At 40.1% G+C, this 19,172-nt stretch overlaps 1 protein-coding gene across 1 annotated transcript; it reads left to right on the top strand.

Moving 5' to 3' along the window:
* Nucleotides 1-10,484: 10,484 nt before the first annotated feature.
* Nucleotides 10,485-10,979, top strand: LOC107821043 (uncharacterized). Its single transcript, XM_016647434.2, has one exon. It carries the CDS (start codon nucleotides 10,485-10,487, stop codon nucleotides 10,977-10,979), a length of 495 nt encoding a protein of 164 aa, XP_016502920.2.
* The last annotated feature ends 8,193 nt before the right edge of the window (nucleotides 10,980-19,172 follow it).

Here is a 19,172-nt window from a genome sequence, read left to right as displayed (position 1 = left end):
AACTTATCCTTGATTAGTTTAACTGAAGGCTGTTAAAGCATATATGCTATGTTCATAATTGTTATAGGCTTGAACTATGTGCTCTTTACCTACCCTTAAGATGTGTGATCCCAAGTATTTGGTTCTTTAACAGTAACAGTATAGTGTTCCTGCCTCTATGTGTGTTTGGAACTTGACCTCCAGACTTGTTTAGGGTGTTAATCAGTCACCTGGTCGTGAAAGTATAGTTAAAAAATGAAAAAAGGTTGTCTTGCATTTTGTAATATTCTTTTTTAGCCATCATGGGAAGGGTATTACTTATATGGTATGGTGTTGTTATGGTGATTGATTCACATTGAAAGTGCCTCATTAGCACTTAAACCTATGGGGATGTATGAGTCGTTAGTGATTAGGGGTATTTGGGAGTAGAGTTTAACCCTTGGTTAGGCTACTCTCCCTGGCACAAGCATTGCCCTGGGCCTTGAGACCCTTGAGAACTTTGAAGTGTTGGAGGATTCAAAGAGGGCTTTGACCTTGAGTGGTACTCTACCCTTAGCCTTTAATTTATTGACACTCATTATTCTCTTTGGGTTTACTGTTTAATGACAATGAAATGTTTTCAATGTGGATCACTTGGTATACATAGCCACCACATTTGTATGACTTTCCTATTGTTTAAATACTGTTAATTATTTCTACTCGCAAGTTTCATGTATGGGCATGTATATAGTATTGTTTTCTAATGACCTTCTCATTTTCATGATATGTACAATTGTTGGGTCTGCTGGGTTCTTAAGGAACTCGGGCCCAAGTCCAGCGTCACTGCATTCTAAGAAGTTCGAAATCAGTTGTTACCCATTCTTGCTGTCTGTTGGGCCAGCGTCTTTGAGGCCCAAAAACCAGAGTTCATCCTTTCCCTTTACTCCTTTACTATTTACTGCTTCACTACTATATAGCTTTACTACTTCATTGCCTTTTGTTGCGTTCTTGTTGTTTTATCTCTCACATGTATACAACAATTATCATTTTGGATTGAATGCTTTTATTTTACATCTTAAATCATGTAAAAAAAACTTAGGCAAGCCTTACAGAACATGGAATTAAAAGAAATTTAGTTAGTAGCTAATCCTCCATCGCTAATCATAAGTTATTCACATCATTAATCTTTTATGTTTTTCTAACCCTTTCTTGAAGATTTTGAAGCCTAAAAATAACTTAGCAAAGACGGCAGTCCCTCTTTCAAAAGAAAACCCAGAAATGAACCGCAAGATTGACCTTCTAAAAGAAAATTGATTCTTTTTCGAAAAACTAAGGTGCTACCGCTGAACAAAGATTTTCACATGATTTCCTCAAGTCTCAGATTTAAGAAGCCAAAGTATATCTTAGGTTCACTTTCCTATATAATCTTCATCTTATTAGAGTAATATGAACATCCATTCTTAAAAAATAAAGTGTTTTATAACTTTACCCTCCCCCCCCCCAAACACACACACACACACATGTTTTATAAATACAAACATCATACACATATTTTTTAAAAACTCTTTCAAGCATATATATACCAACGTTATTTTCTAAGACTCCTCTATACACTCATATCCTTTTAAAATTACACACCCTCTTTGTGAATATTATGTCCTAATATATAGTAAGTCGTACCTCTTTAAATACTAGTTAAGCACAATACAAATAACTAATACTTTGAATCTAGTCTAAGTTCTATGGAGCTACCTCACGTAGATTTTAAGGGGTGCCTAACACCTTCCCCTTAGAAGAACAAGAACTCTTACCCACAATCTCACCAGTTAGCAGACCAATAAAGAATACGACTTTAGTAATTAAATAGGTACCCTATTATACCTTTAAATATTAGGTGGCGACTTTCTTTCGTCAACAATAGAGGACCCACAAGTTGAATTTTGTTTTGACTAGTGCAAAATAGGGTGCAACAACCGCATTGGCAGATTATGAGTTTATGTGTTGGTGACAATTGTTGGCATGTCATGTTAGTATGATTGTGGCACATGTGAACTTGTTGGGCGGATTGTTTGGGTGTTGGCATGAAGTCTTTGTCGTGCAATTGTTATTGTTGATATTGCACACGTGGCGATATAAGGCGGGCTATATCGGGTTTGCACATGTGGCGATATAAGATGGTATGTTTCGTTAATACGTGTGTGGCGAGACAAGACGGGCATTTATTTTATTTTAGCACACGCCGTGAGATAAGGATGGTATCCTGATATTGTTGTATATGATGGATTTGAGGGTTATTCTTGCTGAGATTATGTGATGTTTTTTATGTCATCTGTGATATTATTGTTGTGATGGACGGAAGTAATATGTGGATCATTTACTCGTTTTCATTGGAACTTCATGTTGTATTTTCATAAACTATGGAATTTCATGTGTCATTCTATTTCATATGCCTTCTCTTCTATTTGATTATTTGTTGATATTATTTTCAACTTCATATTATATTGCCAGTTATTGATTTATCAAACAGGTTATTTGACTAGTGGGTATCATGACTTGAACCTCGTTACTACTTCACTGTGGTTAGTTTTGATACTTACTGGGTATCGATTGTGGTGTACTCATACAACACTTTTGCACATATTTTTGTGCAGATCCTCAAGTGGGTCCTAGCAGAGTTTTGGACTGAGCTTGGAGGTCACATAGAGACTTAGGGTGAGCTGCTCTTCATGGATCTATTTTGCAATTCTCGAGTCACTATTCTATTATTATTCCTGTCTATTTGTATTTCAGACAGTTGGTTATATATTCAGACATATTCTCTGATTGTAGATGGTCATGTCATTGTACTACCTAGTTTTGGGGTTGTGCGATGTCGGTCGTGTTTAGTCCATGTTATGATTTATCTGATTTTGATATTGTTTTGGATTATTACTGTCTCTACTTATGCTATGTTAATATTAATTTAAGAAAAATGGATATCATTTTTTTTTTGGAATGCGAGGTTGCTTGCTTAGCAGGTTTGGATAGGCACCATCACGAGCTTAAAGTGGGATTTGGGTCGTGAAAAGTTGGTATTAAAGCTCTAGGTTCATAGGTTCTACGAGACATAATCAAGTTTAGTAAAGTCTTGTGGGTTGGTACGAAGACGTCTGTGCTTATCTTCATGAGGATACAGAACTATTAGGAAAAATTCACTTCTTTCATTATTTATCGTGCAGATTTATTAATTTCAAAGTTTGAGCCTTTGTCTTTCTATTCTCTCAGAGATGGTAAGGACACACTCTACTTGATCGGATGACCAAACACCTTTGTCCCCTGCTAGAACTGCAACAGGCCGGGGCTAAGGTGGGGGTCTGAGAAAGGGCAACATGTTAAAGCTAGAGCACCTGCCAGAGCAACACCTAAGGAGCCACCAGTAGCTCTTGTTATGGAGCAGGCACTTGAAATGCATATTGCTACGCCTGGACTTAAGGAGAACTTGGCATACATTTTGAGCATGTTTGGGACTTTGGCCAAGGTAGGGTTGATTCCAATTGCACCATTTACTTAACATGTTAGGGGAGGAGCTCAGACTCTCGCCGCTCGTACACCAGAGTAGTCGACTCATGCTTATTAGACACGGGTGTTGTGCCGGTATAGCTAATAGTTGCAGTTCAGCCCAAGTTAGGGCCAAATTTGTCAGCCGAAAGGCAGAGGAGTTTGGAGAGATTTCGAAAGTTCCATCCTCCCCAGTACAGTAGAGGGGCTTCTAAGGATGCACAGGATTTCTTGGATCAGTGTCGCCATATTCTACATATTATGGGTGCGATGGAGCCGAGCTGGGTCGACCTTATTACTTTTCAACTGATGGGGTTGGCAAAGATATGGTCGCAAACTTATAAGGCGAGCAATCCAGCTAGTGTAAAACTACTTACTTGGTCCTAGTTCTGTAATTGTTTCTTGAGAGAGTTTGTTCCATAGACCCGCAGGGATGAGTTGCACGTCGAGTTCGAGCAGTTGCGCCAGGGGAGTATGACTAGGGTCGATTATAATATGAGATATATAGAGTTATCTCATCATGCATCTACTTTGGTTTCTACTATTAGAGAGAGAGTCCGTAAATTTATTGAGGGACACACCTACAGACTCATATATGGGATGGCATGGGAGTTGGAGACTAAGACTCCATTTCATCAGGTTGTGGAGATTGCCAAGAGGTTAGAGCGCATCCGTGGTCTAGATAGGGAGGACATGGAGGCTAAGAAGCCTTGTGGACCTAGAGGATCCATGGGTCCCTATTTTGGGAGTAGGGCGCGTCATGGTAGAGGTTTTGTCGGTCGACTAGTTCTGTTTGCACTTCAGGTTTCATGTGGTGCTTCAGTTATCCATGGGTCCCAGAGCACTCATACCAGGTAGTAATATTTCACTACACCTTCGGCATAGAGCTCTTACAGTGGTTACTCCAGTCGTCTCGGACAGTTCCCACAGACAGGCCAGCAGAGAGGTTGCTTTGAGTGAGGAGATACTAGGCATATGGTGAGAGATTGTCCTAGACTCCGAGCAGGTTTACCTCAACAGGGTACTTAGGCTATGGTTCCCGCTCCAGTTTCTACTCCACCTACATAGCAAGATAGAGGTAGAGGACAAGCGGGTAGAGGGCGTCCTAGAGAGGGGAGCCAGGCCTGTTGTTATGCTTTCACTAGTCCGACTAAGGCAGTTTCATTATTTGTTCTCATTACAGGTATTATTCTGGTCTGTCATAGAGATGCATCATTTTTACTTGATTTGGGTTCTACTTATTCGTATGTGTCATCCTATTTTGCTTCATATTTTGATATGTCTCATGATTCTTAGGATGCTCCTATTTATGTGTCCACACCCGTTGGGGATTCTATTGTGGTGGACCTTTCTATTATTCTTGTTTGCTCACTATTGGGGGCTATGAGACTAGGGTTGATCTTTTGTTGCTTCATATGGTAGATTTTGATGTGATTTTGGGAATGGATTTATTGTCACCATATCATGCTATTCTTGATTGTCACACTAAGACATGACGTTGGCTATGGCGGGGTTGCCGAGGTTGGAGTGGAGAGGTTCCTTGGGTCATGTTCCTAGTAGAGTGGTGTCTTTTCTGAAGGCTCAATGGATAGTTGAGAAGGGAAGTTTTGCATACTTAGCCTTTGTGAGGGATGTTAGTGCTAAAACTCCTACTATTGAGTTAGTTCTGGTAGTGAGCGAGTTTCCAGATGTGTTTCCAGCAGACCTACCGGGCATGCCACCCGATAGGGATATTTATTTTGGTATTTACTTGGTTTCGGGCACTCAGCCCATATCTATTCCACCATACAACATGGCTCCATCTGAGTTGAAAGAATTTAAAGAACAACTTCAGGAATTACTTGATAATGATTTCATCAGGCCTAGTGTGCCATCTTGGGGGTGCACCGGCACTATTTGTGAAGAAGAAAGATGGTTCTGTGAGGATGTACATTGACAACAAGCAGTTTAACAAGGTTACTATCAAGAACAAGTATCCACTACCCCGTATAGATGATTTATTTGATCATCTTTAGGGTGCTAGGGTATTCTCGAAGATTGACTTGAGATCGAGGTACAATCATTTGAAGATTAGGGCTTCAGATATTCCTAAGATGGCTTTAAGGAGACATTATGGACATTATGAGTTCTTGGTGATGTCTTTTTGGCTGACCAATATCCCAGTAGCTTTCATCCGCTTGATGAATTCAGCCTTATATAGATTGCTTCGTCATCATCTTCATTTATGATATATTGGTGTATTCTCGCAGCCAGGAGGAGAATGAGCAGCACTTGAGGACCGTGCTCCAGACTTTAAGGAGAAGAAGCAATATGCTAAATTCCCCAAGTGTGAGTTTTGGTTAGACTCGGTGTCATTCTTGGTTCATGTGGTGTCTAGTAAGAGGATTAAGGTGGATCTGAAGAAGATTGAGGCAGTTTAGAGTTGGCCCATACCTTCTACTGCTACTAAGATTCGTGGATTCGAAGAAAATTGAGGCAGTTTAGAGTTGGCCCTTACCTTCTACTGCTACTAAGATTCATAGTTTCCTTGGGTTGGTTGGATATTATCGCCACTTCATGAAGGGTTTCTGATATATTGTAGCTCCCTTGACCAGATTGTGCCCCATTTAGGTGGTCTCTGAGTGCGAGGAGAGCTTTCAGAAGCTCAAGACTGCTTTGACTACAGCTCTGATTTTGGTTTTGGCTTCAACATCGGGATCATATACAGTCTATTGTGATGCTTCATAGGTTGGAATTTGTTGTGTATTGATTTAGGATGATAGGGTAATTGTTGATGCTTCGCGACAGTTTAAGCCCCATGAGAAGAGCTACCCAGTGCATGATTTTTAGTTAGCAGCCATTGGTCACGCGCTTAAGATTTGGAGGCACTATCTTTATGGTGTATCTTGCAAGGTGTTCACGTATTACAAGAGTCTTCAGTATCTATTCAAGCAAAAGGTCTTAAACTTTAGGAAACAGATGTGGTTAGAGCTATTAAAGGACTATGATATCACCATTCTTTATCATTCTGGGAAAGTCAATGTGGTGGCCGACGCTTTGAGTAGGAAGGCGGAGAACATGGGGAGTCTTGCTTTTATCCCAACTGGGGGGAGACCATTAGCTTAGGATGTTCTGGCTTTGGCCAACAGGTTTGTATGGTTATATATTTTGGAGCCTAGATGGTGTCTTGCTTGCACTATATCACGTCCTTCTTTGAGCGCATCAAGGCATGTCAATATGATGATCCCCACTTGATTGTCCTTAAGGACACGGTGCAGCACAGTGATGCCAAGGAAGTGACTATTGGTGATGATGGGGTATTAAGGCTTCAGGGCCAGATTTGTGTGCCTAATATGGATGGGTTGCGAGATTTGATTCTTGAGGAGGCCCATAGTTCGTGGTATTCCATTCATCCGGGTGCCGCAAAAATGTACCATGATTTGAAGCAGCTCTACTGATGGATAATAATGACGAAAGATATTGTTGAGTATGTGGTACGGTGTTTAAACTGTCAGTAGGTTAAGTATGAGTATCAGAGACCTTGTGGTTTGCTTCAGAGGCTAGATATTACGTAGTAGAAGTGGGAGTGTATCACTATGGATTTTGTAGTTGAGTTGCCACAGACCTTGAGAAGATTTGATGCGGTGTGAATCATTGTGGACAGACTGACCAAGTCTGCACACTTCATTCCAGCTATGACTACCTACTCTTTAGAGCAGCTGGCTCAAACTTATCTTAGAGAGCTTGTTCGCCTTCATGGTATACCTGTGTCTATTATCTCGGATCGAGGCACTCAGTTTATATCGCATTTTTAGAGAGCAGTGCAGCGTGAGTTGGGCACATAGGTCGAGCTGAGTATGTATTTTATCCCTAGATAGACGGGCAGTCCGAGCATACTATTCAAATCTTGGAGGACATGTTACGAGCTTGTGTCATTGATTTCGGGGGTCAATGGGATTAGTTTCTAATGTTAGACGAGTTTGTCTACAACAGCAGCTATTAGTCGATCCAGATGGCTCCTTATGATGCATTATATAGGAGTCTATGTCATTCTCCGGTTGGTTGTTTTGAGCTTGGGGAGGCTAGGTTATTGGGCACTAATTTGGTTCGTGATGCTTTGGAGAAGGTGAAATTGATTCAGGGGCGGCTTCGTACAACGCAGTCCAGGCAGAAGAGTTATGCAGATAGGAAGGCTCGTGATGTGGCATTTACGGTGGGTGAGAGATTTCTACTCAGATTTTCACCCATGAAGGATGTGATGAGGTTCGGGAAGAAGGGCAAGTTGAGCCCTCGATATATTGGTCCATTTGAGGTTTTGGAGAGGGTTGGTGAGATGGCTTACAGGCTTGCTTTGCCACCCATCTTATTGGGAGTTCATCTAGTATTTCATGTTTCCATGTTCAAAAAGTACCAGGAGGATCTGTTACATTTATTAAATTTTAGCTCGTGTAGTTGGACAAGGATTTAACTTATGATCAGGAGCTAATGGCCATTTTGGATATGCAGGTTCGCAAGCTGAGGTCAAAATATATTGCATCGGTGAAGGTTCATTGAAGGGTCAACCGGTCGAGGAGGCGACATAGGAAATTGAGCATGATATGCAGAGCAGATATCATCACCTTTTTGGCACTTCATGCATGATTCTAAACTCGTTCGAGGATGAATTTTCGTTTAAGGAGGGGAGAATGTAACTGTATTAGTGGAAAAATCTATATGACACATAGATTAATGATATGTTGGCAGGTGGCATTTCAATAAGAGCAATAAAGAGGAATGATGACGCGTGGGTAAAACACACACGAAATTGTTTACAAAGATACCGTATCTGAAATTCAGGAAAGAAGAGATAGGCACGGGATACATGAAGACTACAAAAGAGGAAGATTCATTGATGGCTGCGAATATGAAAAAGGAATCAGCATAATCCCTAATTATACGTGATTGTCTAATATCTATTATTACCATAACCGTTAAGAATAATTTGGGTAACGGGCAATTAATGTAGTTAATGTTAGTAACGGGCAGGAATTAAGTGGGGAAAGCAGTTACATATTGTATCCTTATATAAACTCCCCTTGCCATATTTTGTACGACCATCAAGGAATTCACAAATATATGCAATCAGTCTTTTATTCTTATTTCTCTAGTTGATTGAAGATTCTTACTCTCATTTCTTTGAAGGAAGCTACAATAATCAATAAGATTTCTTTTCATTTACTCATTAAATATTTAGTTTCTAATATTTTTTATTCTCTTATATTTAGAAAAGTGAAGTAAAATTAGTTATTAGAGACTCGATTTATTTCAATATTTACTTTGACCACAAAAACTATTTTTTGGTAAAACAAATTAGTTTCGTTACCAGGAAAGTAATAATCTTTTCACTTTCCATATTTTATCTTTAGCAACAAATTGAAGAAAGTTATGTCTACGACTAATGAAATCATTAGGGTGGGTGAAGAAGAACAAGTAAGGAAACAAGGTGGAACTCCACCATACCATACACCCACGGCTACTCAACAGCGTTCACGGGAAAATTCATCTGAAAGATCTGCTAATCGTAATGCTGGCCAGTAAATTGACGAACCAACAAATAAGCAAGATGATTTGAAGCAGTTTATAGCCCAACAAATTGGTGAAGCCCTACGTGCATTTGCATGTGGATTGCCAAGTGTAGTGCATGCTCCACCACCAGTGAATACAACTGTGAAAAATCCTCATTCAGGGCTAGAAAACTCTGGAAGTGGTGAAATGCAAAATATTTCTGGAGCTAGAGGATTAGGTACACCAAATAATGCTAGTTTACAAAATTTGGTGCTAACCTTGCAGAAGCAGCTCAAGGAACAAAATGAGCGGATAGAGCAGATACCAGGAGTACCACCTTTGACTAAAGGAGTGGATATTGACAAATATTCTCAATAGCCTTGGAAGTCGAGTGCAGCACCATTGCCTATTTTCAAGAAGTTCAAGATGCTCGATATCTCAAAATATGATGGGACTACAGACCCACGGGATCATGTTACCGCATTTACTACAGGATTCAAGGGCAACAATTTAATCAAGCAGGAAATCGAATTAGTATTGGTGAAAACATTTGGTAAATCCCTCACAAGCGGAGCATTAACTTGGTATTCACTCTTACCTGAAAATTCTTTTGATTCTTTTGTTGAGCTTGCAGATTCATTTATAAAAGCACATTCAGGAGCTCAAAAGGTAGAAAAGAGAATGGAAGATATATTCAAGGTAAAATAAGAGAATACGGAATTACTCAGGGAATTCGTAGATCGATTCCAACAGGAGAGAATGATGTTATCACGCGCACATGATAATTGGGCGGCTATAGCATTCGCAAGTAATTTGAATGAGAAAAGCTCAGAAGCCGCGAGAAGATTAAAAGAAAGCATGTTAGAGTTTCCTGCAACTACTTGGAATGATTTTTATAATGGGTACAACACAAAGTTATGGATAAAAGAAGATACGTTGTCCAAGCCGAAGTCAGAGGAAAGGTTCGGATCTTGATCTTCAAAAACAATAATGAGGTCTAGAAAAAATAGGTACGAACCTTACATGGGACCCACGGGATGAGATTCTAGATTAAAACAAGAACAGGCACGGTGTGATCAAAGATCGAGGCAAAAGGAAGTGAGTTCTTTCTCCCGATTCAATAAGGAACGGGATACAGCAAGAAACAACAATCAAAATCCCCGATCAATAATAGGAGATTATAATTTCAGCATTAGAACGTCCGAGTTGGTAGCTGTGCTAAGAGGAATGGGTGATAAGGTACGATGGCCGAAGGAGATGGGGACGGATTCCAGCAAAAGAAGCCAGGAATTCTGGTGTGAATTCCATAACAATCATAGTCATAAAACAGTAGATTGCAGACTCCTACAACGAGAGATTGAATATCTACTAAAAAAAGTTACCTCACTGATCTGTTTAGTGAAAAAGGAAAACAGTCTTATATGAAAAATAGGCAAGAATTGCCAAAACACCCATCGCCAAAGAGAATGGTAAATATTATAACCGGGGGTGAAGAGGTCAACGGGGTAATATACACGGCAGCAAAAAAGACATCCAAGATCTCAGTTACCCATGGGAAGAGGATTCGTCAAGTCGTGGAGGGAGACAACATAACGTTTGACGATGAAGATACGGATGGCTTGATTATCCCTCATAATGATGCACTGGTAATATCTTTACTTGTTAATGATACTAATGTCAAGCGAGTTTTGATGGACCCAGGCAGCTCTGTGAATATCATACTTCTAAGAGTGGTGAATGAGATGCAAGCGACTGGACATATCATACCCAAGGATTGTTCGTTATCTAGGTTTGATAATTCAAGTGTTGTAACAAAAGGTGAAATTATTTTAGCAACATTCGCAGAGGGTGTCATCAAAGATATTAAGTTTCAACTAGTGGATGCAAACATGGCCTATAATATAATTTTAGGAAGGTCGTGGATTCATGACATGGATGCAATGCCGTCAACCTTGCATTAGGTAATCAAATTTCCATCATAGTGGGGAGTTTGTCAGATTAGGGGAGATCAGCAGACGGCATGAGAAATCAACACAGTTACAATAGCAAGTGGAGCACTCAAAGATAGGGACGAGAAATAGCAATTACATAATTCGACTGAGAAGAATTTACTTTATACTGATGTTGGGCATATTTCGATATGTGTTGATGTTACTTTACCCATATTTTAACCGCTTTTTGATGCTATTTGATCCTTAAAATGCCCAACATGATTTAATTATTGGTTTTATGACTAATTGAGTTGTGTGTAATGAATTAGGGTGTTTGGAGTGCAAAAATATGAAGAAAAGGTGCTCTAGGTAGGGGAAGAGGAAAAAAAGCCACGACAAAGCTGGGGAACCACGGAATTCATCTTGAGTTCTTATTTTTCCTTCTTTTATTGATTCTTATGCACTCTTGTGAATTATTTGATGATTGTATGAACATGAGTGGCTAAGAACCCTATTATTCTAGGGTCATGAGCGATACATGAATGTTGATGTTTGAAGTTTAATTTGACAAAGTAGATTTTATCATATTGGCTTGTTTATTTAATTTTGTTTTTAATTAATTTGCTGAGTAACTAACAGTGAATTACTATCTACGAATCTAGAATTCCCACTTTCGAGTTCAACTCTAGATTCGTAGATAGTAATTCATTGTTAGCTACTCAGCAAATTAATTAAAAATAGAATTAAATAAACAACCCAATATGATAAAATCTACTTTGTCAAATTAAACTTCAAACATCAACATTCATGTATCGCTCATGACCCTAGAATAATAAGTTTCTTAGCCACTCATGTTCATGCAATCATCAAATAATTCACAAGAGTGCATAAGAATCAATAAAAGAAGGAAAAATAAGAACTCAAGATGAATTCCGTGGTTCCCCAGCTTTGTCGTGGCTTTTTTCCTCTTCCCCTACCTAGAGCACCTTTTCTTCATATTTTTGCACTCTAAACACCCTAATTCATCACACACAACTCAATTAGTCATAAAACCAATAATTAAACCATGTTGGGCATTTTAAGGATCAAATAGCATCAAAAAGCGGTTAAAACATGGGTAAAGTAACATCAACACATATCGAAATATGCCCAACATCACCACCCCACACTTAAACCTTTGTTCGTCCTCGAACAAACCATTACTATAGTAGACGAAACAAAATTAAGCTCTTTTCATTCAAAGCATACTACACCTATGACCATGGTCATTTGCCACAATTAGGCTCTAGAATATGCATCATATGCACTTCCCTTTACTTGTGTCATTCTTTTAAAAATATTCAAACAAAGACAACATGCTCACAACAATCCTAACCTCAAAAACCGACTCAATGTCACAATGCACTCATGGCTTGAACACCCAACATCATAGAGAAGTCTAATAACGTTACCTATCCCTCGTGAAACCATGTGCCCTCACAACAAGAACAAGAGAGCGAGTTCAATCCACACATTCGAATCTCATGATCAAATATATTTTAATGACTCACATATATCAAAGAAAATCGCTCACTCTCACAGAGAAGTCACATGCATGCAATTGGTACCATAGGCTTGCCCTTAATGTAGATCTCTACTAATGTAAGCTCGCTCGATCTAAAATCAATTAGGACTTTTTCATGGTTGTAATGTGGGCTAAGGGAAGGGTAGGATATATTTTAGGAATAGTGACTCAACCTCCTAAGCACTTTAACACATCAACAAATAACTTAAGCGCAAATTCATCAACACCACTTTAATTTCACAAATAATATCACCCCCAACAATATTTCCTTTTTCTTTAAGCACTACTTTAATTCATACCCACTAGCAAGAACAAGACAATAATTTATTCATCTATATTTTTCTTTCTTCTTTTTTTCCAGATTTTTCTCTTCTTCTTTTTTTTCTTTTTCAATTTTCGCTAGTGGTGTATTATTTTACAAAAAAAGTGAACCCTTCTTTATTTCATTGGTTCCACTCAAAAGCCACCCCACACTTAGTCCCTTCTTACTTCTTTTAGTGCTTATTTCATAATTAAAGTGATTTAAGAGGTAAAAGGATCAAAACAATGTCAATTAATAATAAAAAGGGTATAGGCTTGTAATGTGGGTACCAAATAAAAGTCAATAGGCTCAAAATTGTTAACTAGGGACAGATTTTATTTGTGATAAGCAATAAGCTCAAAAATATCAAAGAAAGCCTAAAATCATTTTTCAAACCGAGCATCACCTCAAATTTCGCTTCAACTCACATACCGGGCAAGTTCTAGACACAAGTACAATACATGGACTACACAAAAACCTCATCACACATGGCACATGACTCACTAAGGACGATCACATTCCGACTCTCAAGCAATGCAAGTATTCACGGAGCCACGAGATATTAAGCATTAAGCGCAAAGTGAACACAAGTCAGGAAAATGAGAAATAATCGTCACAAAACATGCTATCTAATATATAAAGGCATCAAGATTAACATAACAATATAGGGGAGATACTACACATGCCAAAGCATAAGTATGTTACTATGAAACAAGTCAAGGACGCTTAGGTTCATCATTCTTCCTCCTTTTATTTCCTAAATTCCTAATCTATTCTTAAAAAAAAAACTATTACTGCCTGGTTCAAAATACATCCCATGGAGAAGAACCGAGGCACAAAGAAAAATCACAGGAGATTATTATTACCTAAAAAAAAATTTACTAACTACTTTTCTGCTTTTCTTTAGTTTTCTGTCAATCTTCTAATACTAACACTAATTTCAAAAATCAAATGAAAATCTTTTTGTGTTTTTCTAAGGACCTTAATCCCTCGAGAGAACTGTCCAGGTAGTCCGTCATCGGGAAAAGTCCTTTATTTTCTATGACTACACATAACAATGAACTGAGAGTTACTCCATATAGATGACATTTACTAACTATTACAGGTCATTAATCCAGTGAATATTACAGCCCTCAACAGTATCAAAATCAACAAAAATTGTAACAGTTAAGTACATTCATCCACAAGCATAAGGATAACCCCCACCCCACATTTAAAACCGTGCTTTGCCCCCAATGCACACAAATAACGTAAAGTAGGATGAGAAGAAACTCCCCTCAAGTCAAGGTGGAAGGCTCATCCGCAGTCTGTGGAAGAGCATCAGCATCCATGGCATTCATTAAGACCCCCTCCGGCCTGGCGATAGCATCCTCACGAATATGGGGAGCTGTCACAGTCCTATCATCACCAACTGGAGCTGAGTCTGTAGTAGGTGGGATATTGGCCTCAGCAGGCATGGTGTGTGGGGCCTCGAGGACTATAGGAGAAGCAGAAGTGGATGGTCCAGCAGTGGACGATGCAAGCAACTGTGAGATGTCTATATCTGCACGTTGAACCAGAGCACGGAGGAGTAATGATACCTCCCTCATCATCGTGGCCTGCTCAATCTGAACTAGGCTTAGATTCGCATGAGTCTGACTCAACTCATCCCTGGTGGCACTCAACTCTACACGAGTCACTATCAACTCAGCCCCGTTCTCTTGCATATCAGCTTACATCTGCTCAAACAACTGTTGAATGGTGAGCTTAGAAGACCTTCCCTTATTCGGCTCTAGTATATGAGTAACATCATATGGTCCTGGAGCTTTAGCCTCAATGTCGTCATTCTCCTTGTCCCATAGTACTCCCATCTCTATCAAGAAAGCCGATAGGGTATTTGCAAAGAACAACCTCCACATGTAATTAATCCTGGTGCGCTGCATTTGGTCATGCATGATGGCTCCCAAGTTGAGCGGTATCCCCTCCAATAAATCATACAATACTAGTGCTCGGTGACGAGGGACATCAGTTTTGTGTTGGCATGGCATCAGGCGGTTGCATATGAAATTTAGAGCCACACGTGCTAACGCACTCATGAATTCCTTGGCAAGAGAATGGTACTCCATACTCCCATGCTTCTAATTTGCATCCTTCCTGGTAGGGCATAGGACCGACCAAATGTGTGCATAATCCGGTGCTATGCATATGGAATCAAACCTATCTGTTAGTGTGTGTGGCACCCCTAAGAAATTATTCAGAGCTTCAGCTAAGACATTAATATCCATCCCTCGTACTCTCACAATGCTGCCCCTGGAATGACGCCAATTAGCGTAAAGCTCTCTGACAATAGTGAGGTTGGCTTTGCCGTGACCCTTCAAGATATGTCCCCATTGTTGCACCTCTCGAATTGATTTTAGAAACTCTAGGTACTTTTTCTTAAGTGTTCCGATGTTGATTGGCTTTTCTGGAATGTACTTCTTTGAACCCAGTATCTTATTATAAGCTCGGAATGCCTTTTCATTAACAAAGTTCTTCTCCCAAGCAGCTCGGTCTATTGGTTCACCCTCATCTTCATCACTCATGTCGACATGTAGAAGCTCATTATCCGAATCGGACACGGACTCGGACTCAGATTCTGCAGTAATCTTCTGCTTTCCTTTATCATTCGGATCACTCTGTTTGGAGGCTTTTCTGTGGTTCGGCACAGGTTCACTTATCTCTATCCCTTTGCTTGGCGGATTTAATGATGTTGTTGTAATACTCTTCTTCATTGTCCTCCTTACTAATTGTTCCTCCTCTTCTTGCTCTGATTCATCAATTAAATGCCTAGTCTGCAGTTCCTTCTCTTTGTCAGTTCGCTTCCTTTTTTTCTGTGGATTTGGAGAACCTGTTTCCTTTCCGGTGGGCTTTTTGGGCGGTTGCTTGTTATTATCTTTGTCTTGTTGCTTGGACTATTTGCTCGTTTCTGCCATTTCCCAGCCTCAGTAACTGCAATGTGAAGAAATCAACAATGAGCGTATAGAACAGTGAAGTTCAGCTATAAAGTAGTTGCAACATCTTGCACTTCCAATCATTTGCATAGTCATGTCATTCATTACTTCATGAAACTATAGCCCATGGCTTTCAGCAGGGATGTGATAACTCTTTTCAAGTTTACAAATAAGCACTTCGCTATATAGATATCATTATGCACAACATGAGGTTTATCCGAGCGACGCTCACTAACCATGTTCAATTACACATAGCAGCTCACTCGACCCCACACTTATTCTCATGACATATCAATGCATAGAGCTCACACAATTCAAATCGAGTAACACTTTACAATTCAAGACGTCTAGCATGTGTCGGATGTTCAATTCCCTTAGACAATCTTTCATAGGCTCAAAACATTCCGACAATCAAGGCGAATGACCCTACACTTACTCACTAGCACATACCAGTGTTGCTCGGTTACTCAGACTTCACCGGCGCCTAAATTTACCACACGGGCAATTCGTCGAACAGGTGATATACAACAGTTGTGCCTAGTTTCTTATATCAGTGGGGTAATTCGACTACCCTCCCAAAATTAACGAGATGAAGGGAATTATAGTTTATCATCTCGCAACCATTACAACTAACAGGAATGACATCCCCAAACCTCAAACTTTTTGAATCACATGTGTGACATTTAAATTTGTAAAACTTAACCTAGGGGAATTTGGGGCAGGAGGTCTGTTGCTACCAGCGAGAGAGAGAAGAGAGGAGAGAAAAGAAAAAGAAAGAATGAGGGCGAAGATACATACCTGTCGCGAGAGAAGAGAGGAGATGTGGTGGTTGCAAGTGAGATGAGAGGGGAGGGTCTGGGCAGAGGGAAATTTCGTGTTTCACTGTGATGTTGGGCATATGATGTGTTAAAATATAACACTTACCTGTGCGTGCGAGCTTGGACGCGACGCGTCCCCACTTCTTTCTCTGAAATTGTTTAGACGCGGCTGTGGACGCGATAGGCAGACTTCACTGCCTTGAGCAATTGGTCCGTTAATTTTTTTATGCTGAGGGGGATGCGACGCATCCACCCTGTTTTCCCATATCTGGACCCTTTTTTTTATTTTAAAAATATATACATACAAGATCTAATTCCTAAATACAGGACTTGGGTGGCCTCCCAAGAAGCGCCTGATTTAACGTTGCAGCACGACGCAACATGTTCTTCACACCTCCACCAAATCCATCGAGGTCTTGTGACGTGCAATGTCACCACCCCAATAGTGTTTTACTCTCTGGCCATTTACCAAGAATGTTGCATTGGAACTCGTATCACGTAATTCCACTGCCCCATGAGGTTTCACACTAACCACTTCAAACGGACCCGACCATCGAGATTTAAGCTTTCCGGGAAAAAGCTTTAGCCTCGAATTAAACAAGAGAGCCTCTTGACCTGGCTCAAACTCACGATGGTGGATATGCTTATCATGCCACCTCTTTATCTTTTCTTTATACAATTTGGCATTTTCATACGCATGCAATCGAAATTCATCAAGCTTGTTGAGTTATAGCAATCTCTTCTCACCGGCCAAGTCCATCTCCATATTTAGCTTTTTAATAGCCCAATAGGCTTTGTGTTCAAGCTCAACAGGCAAGTGGTACGCCTTCCCATAAACCAACCTGTACGGAGAAGTACCTATGGGGGTCTTGTATGCAGTGCGATATGCCCATAATGCATCATCCCGCTTTCTGGCCCAGTCCTTTCTATTCCCACTTACTGTTTTCTCCAAAATCTGCTTTACCTCTCTGTTGGAAACTTCTACTTGACCACTCATTTGGGGATGATAGGCAGTGGAAACCTTATGCTTAACTCCATACTTTGCAAGAACATTATTCAGCAATTTGTTACAAAAGTGAGTTCCCCCGTCGCTTATCAACACTCTTGGAGTCCCAAAACGTGTGAAGATGTGCTTCTTTACAAAGCTTACCACTACCTTTGCGTCATTAGTAGGATGAGCAATGGCTTCCACCCACTTAGAAACATAGTCGACCACCACCAAGATGTACCTGTGCCCATTAGAATATGGGAACGGTCCCATGAAATCAATCCCCCAAACATCAAAAAGCTCTACTTCCAGAATATTTTGTAAGGGCATATCGTGATTCCTTGTGATAGTTCCGGTTCTTTGGCATCTGTCACAACTTTTAACAAAGGCATGTGCATCCTTAAACAATTTTGGCCAATAGAAACCTGATTGTAGCACTTTTTGAGCGGTTATATCCCCACCATGATGACCTCCATATGGCGAAGCATGGCAATCATGCAGTATAGTATTCATCTCTTCCTCAGGAACACACCTTCGCACCAACTGATCCACGCACTGCCTATATAAGAATGGCTCATCCCACATGTAGAGTCTCACATCATATAAGAATCTCCTTCTATTGTCAGGTGTCAATTCTAGCGGCGTCACCCCACTTGCAATAAAATTCACATAATCTGCATACCATGGGGCTTCACCTGAGGTGACTGCTAATAGCTTCTCATCAGGAAATGTTTCTTTGATTGACCCTCCTTCAGCTACATGGTTCCGACTTTCTAATCTGGACAAGTGATCAGCCACTTGATTTTCTGTCCCTTTTCGATGTCGGGTCTCTAAGTCAAATTCTTGCAAGAGGAGGACCCAACGAATCAGCCTTGGCTTGGCATCTTTCTTTTCAAACAAGTATCTGATAGTTGAATGATCTGTGTAAACGATGGCTTTGGTTCCCACTAGATAGGATCTGAACTTGTCAAACGCCCACACCACTGCAAGCAACTCCTTTTAAGTAACTGTATAACTCATCTGAGCTGGATTTATAGTTTTGCTCGTATAATAAATGGAGTGAAAGATTTTATCCCTCATTTTCCCCAAAACAGCTCTGATTGCTATGTTACTTGCATCGCACATCAACTCAAATGATTGCGCCCAATCTGGGCCAATGATAATTGGTGCAGTTACCAACCTTCCCTTCAGCTCCTCAAATGCTCTCAGACAGGCATCATCAAACTTGAAGAGCACATCTTTCTCAAGAAGCCTGCACAAAGGAGAAGAAATTTTCGAAAAATCTTAAATGAAACGACGATAAAAACCTGCATGGCCCAAGAAACTGTGAATGCCTTTAACGGATGTCGGTGGGGGAAATTTTTCAATCGCCTCCACCTTCACTTTGTCCACCTGCAAACCACTTTTGGACACCTTGTGCCCCAAAACTATACCTTCACGTACCATGAAATGGCACTTTTCCCAGTTTAGCACCAAGTTCGTCTCTTCACACCTAGCAAGCACTTTATCAAGGATCATTAAACAATTATCAAAAGAACATCCAAACACAGAAAAATCATCCATGAACACTTCTACAAATCTTT

The sequence above is a fragment of the Nicotiana tabacum genome, chromosome 12, assembly GCF_000715075.1.
Source record: "Nicotiana tabacum cultivar K326 chromosome 12, ASM71507v2, whole genome shotgun sequence".
NCBI classification, from domain to species: domain Eukaryota; kingdom Viridiplantae; phylum Streptophyta; class Magnoliopsida; order Solanales; family Solanaceae; genus Nicotiana; species Nicotiana tabacum.
Note: the sequence above shows the minus strand (reverse complement) of the source record. Positions and strands in the feature narration are given on the sequence as shown.

Coding starts and splice junctions, on each gene's coding strand:
- LOC107821043 (XM_016647434.2), top strand. CDS start 10,485: ATGGTAAATATTATAACCGGGGGTGAAGAGGTCAACGGGGTAATATAC.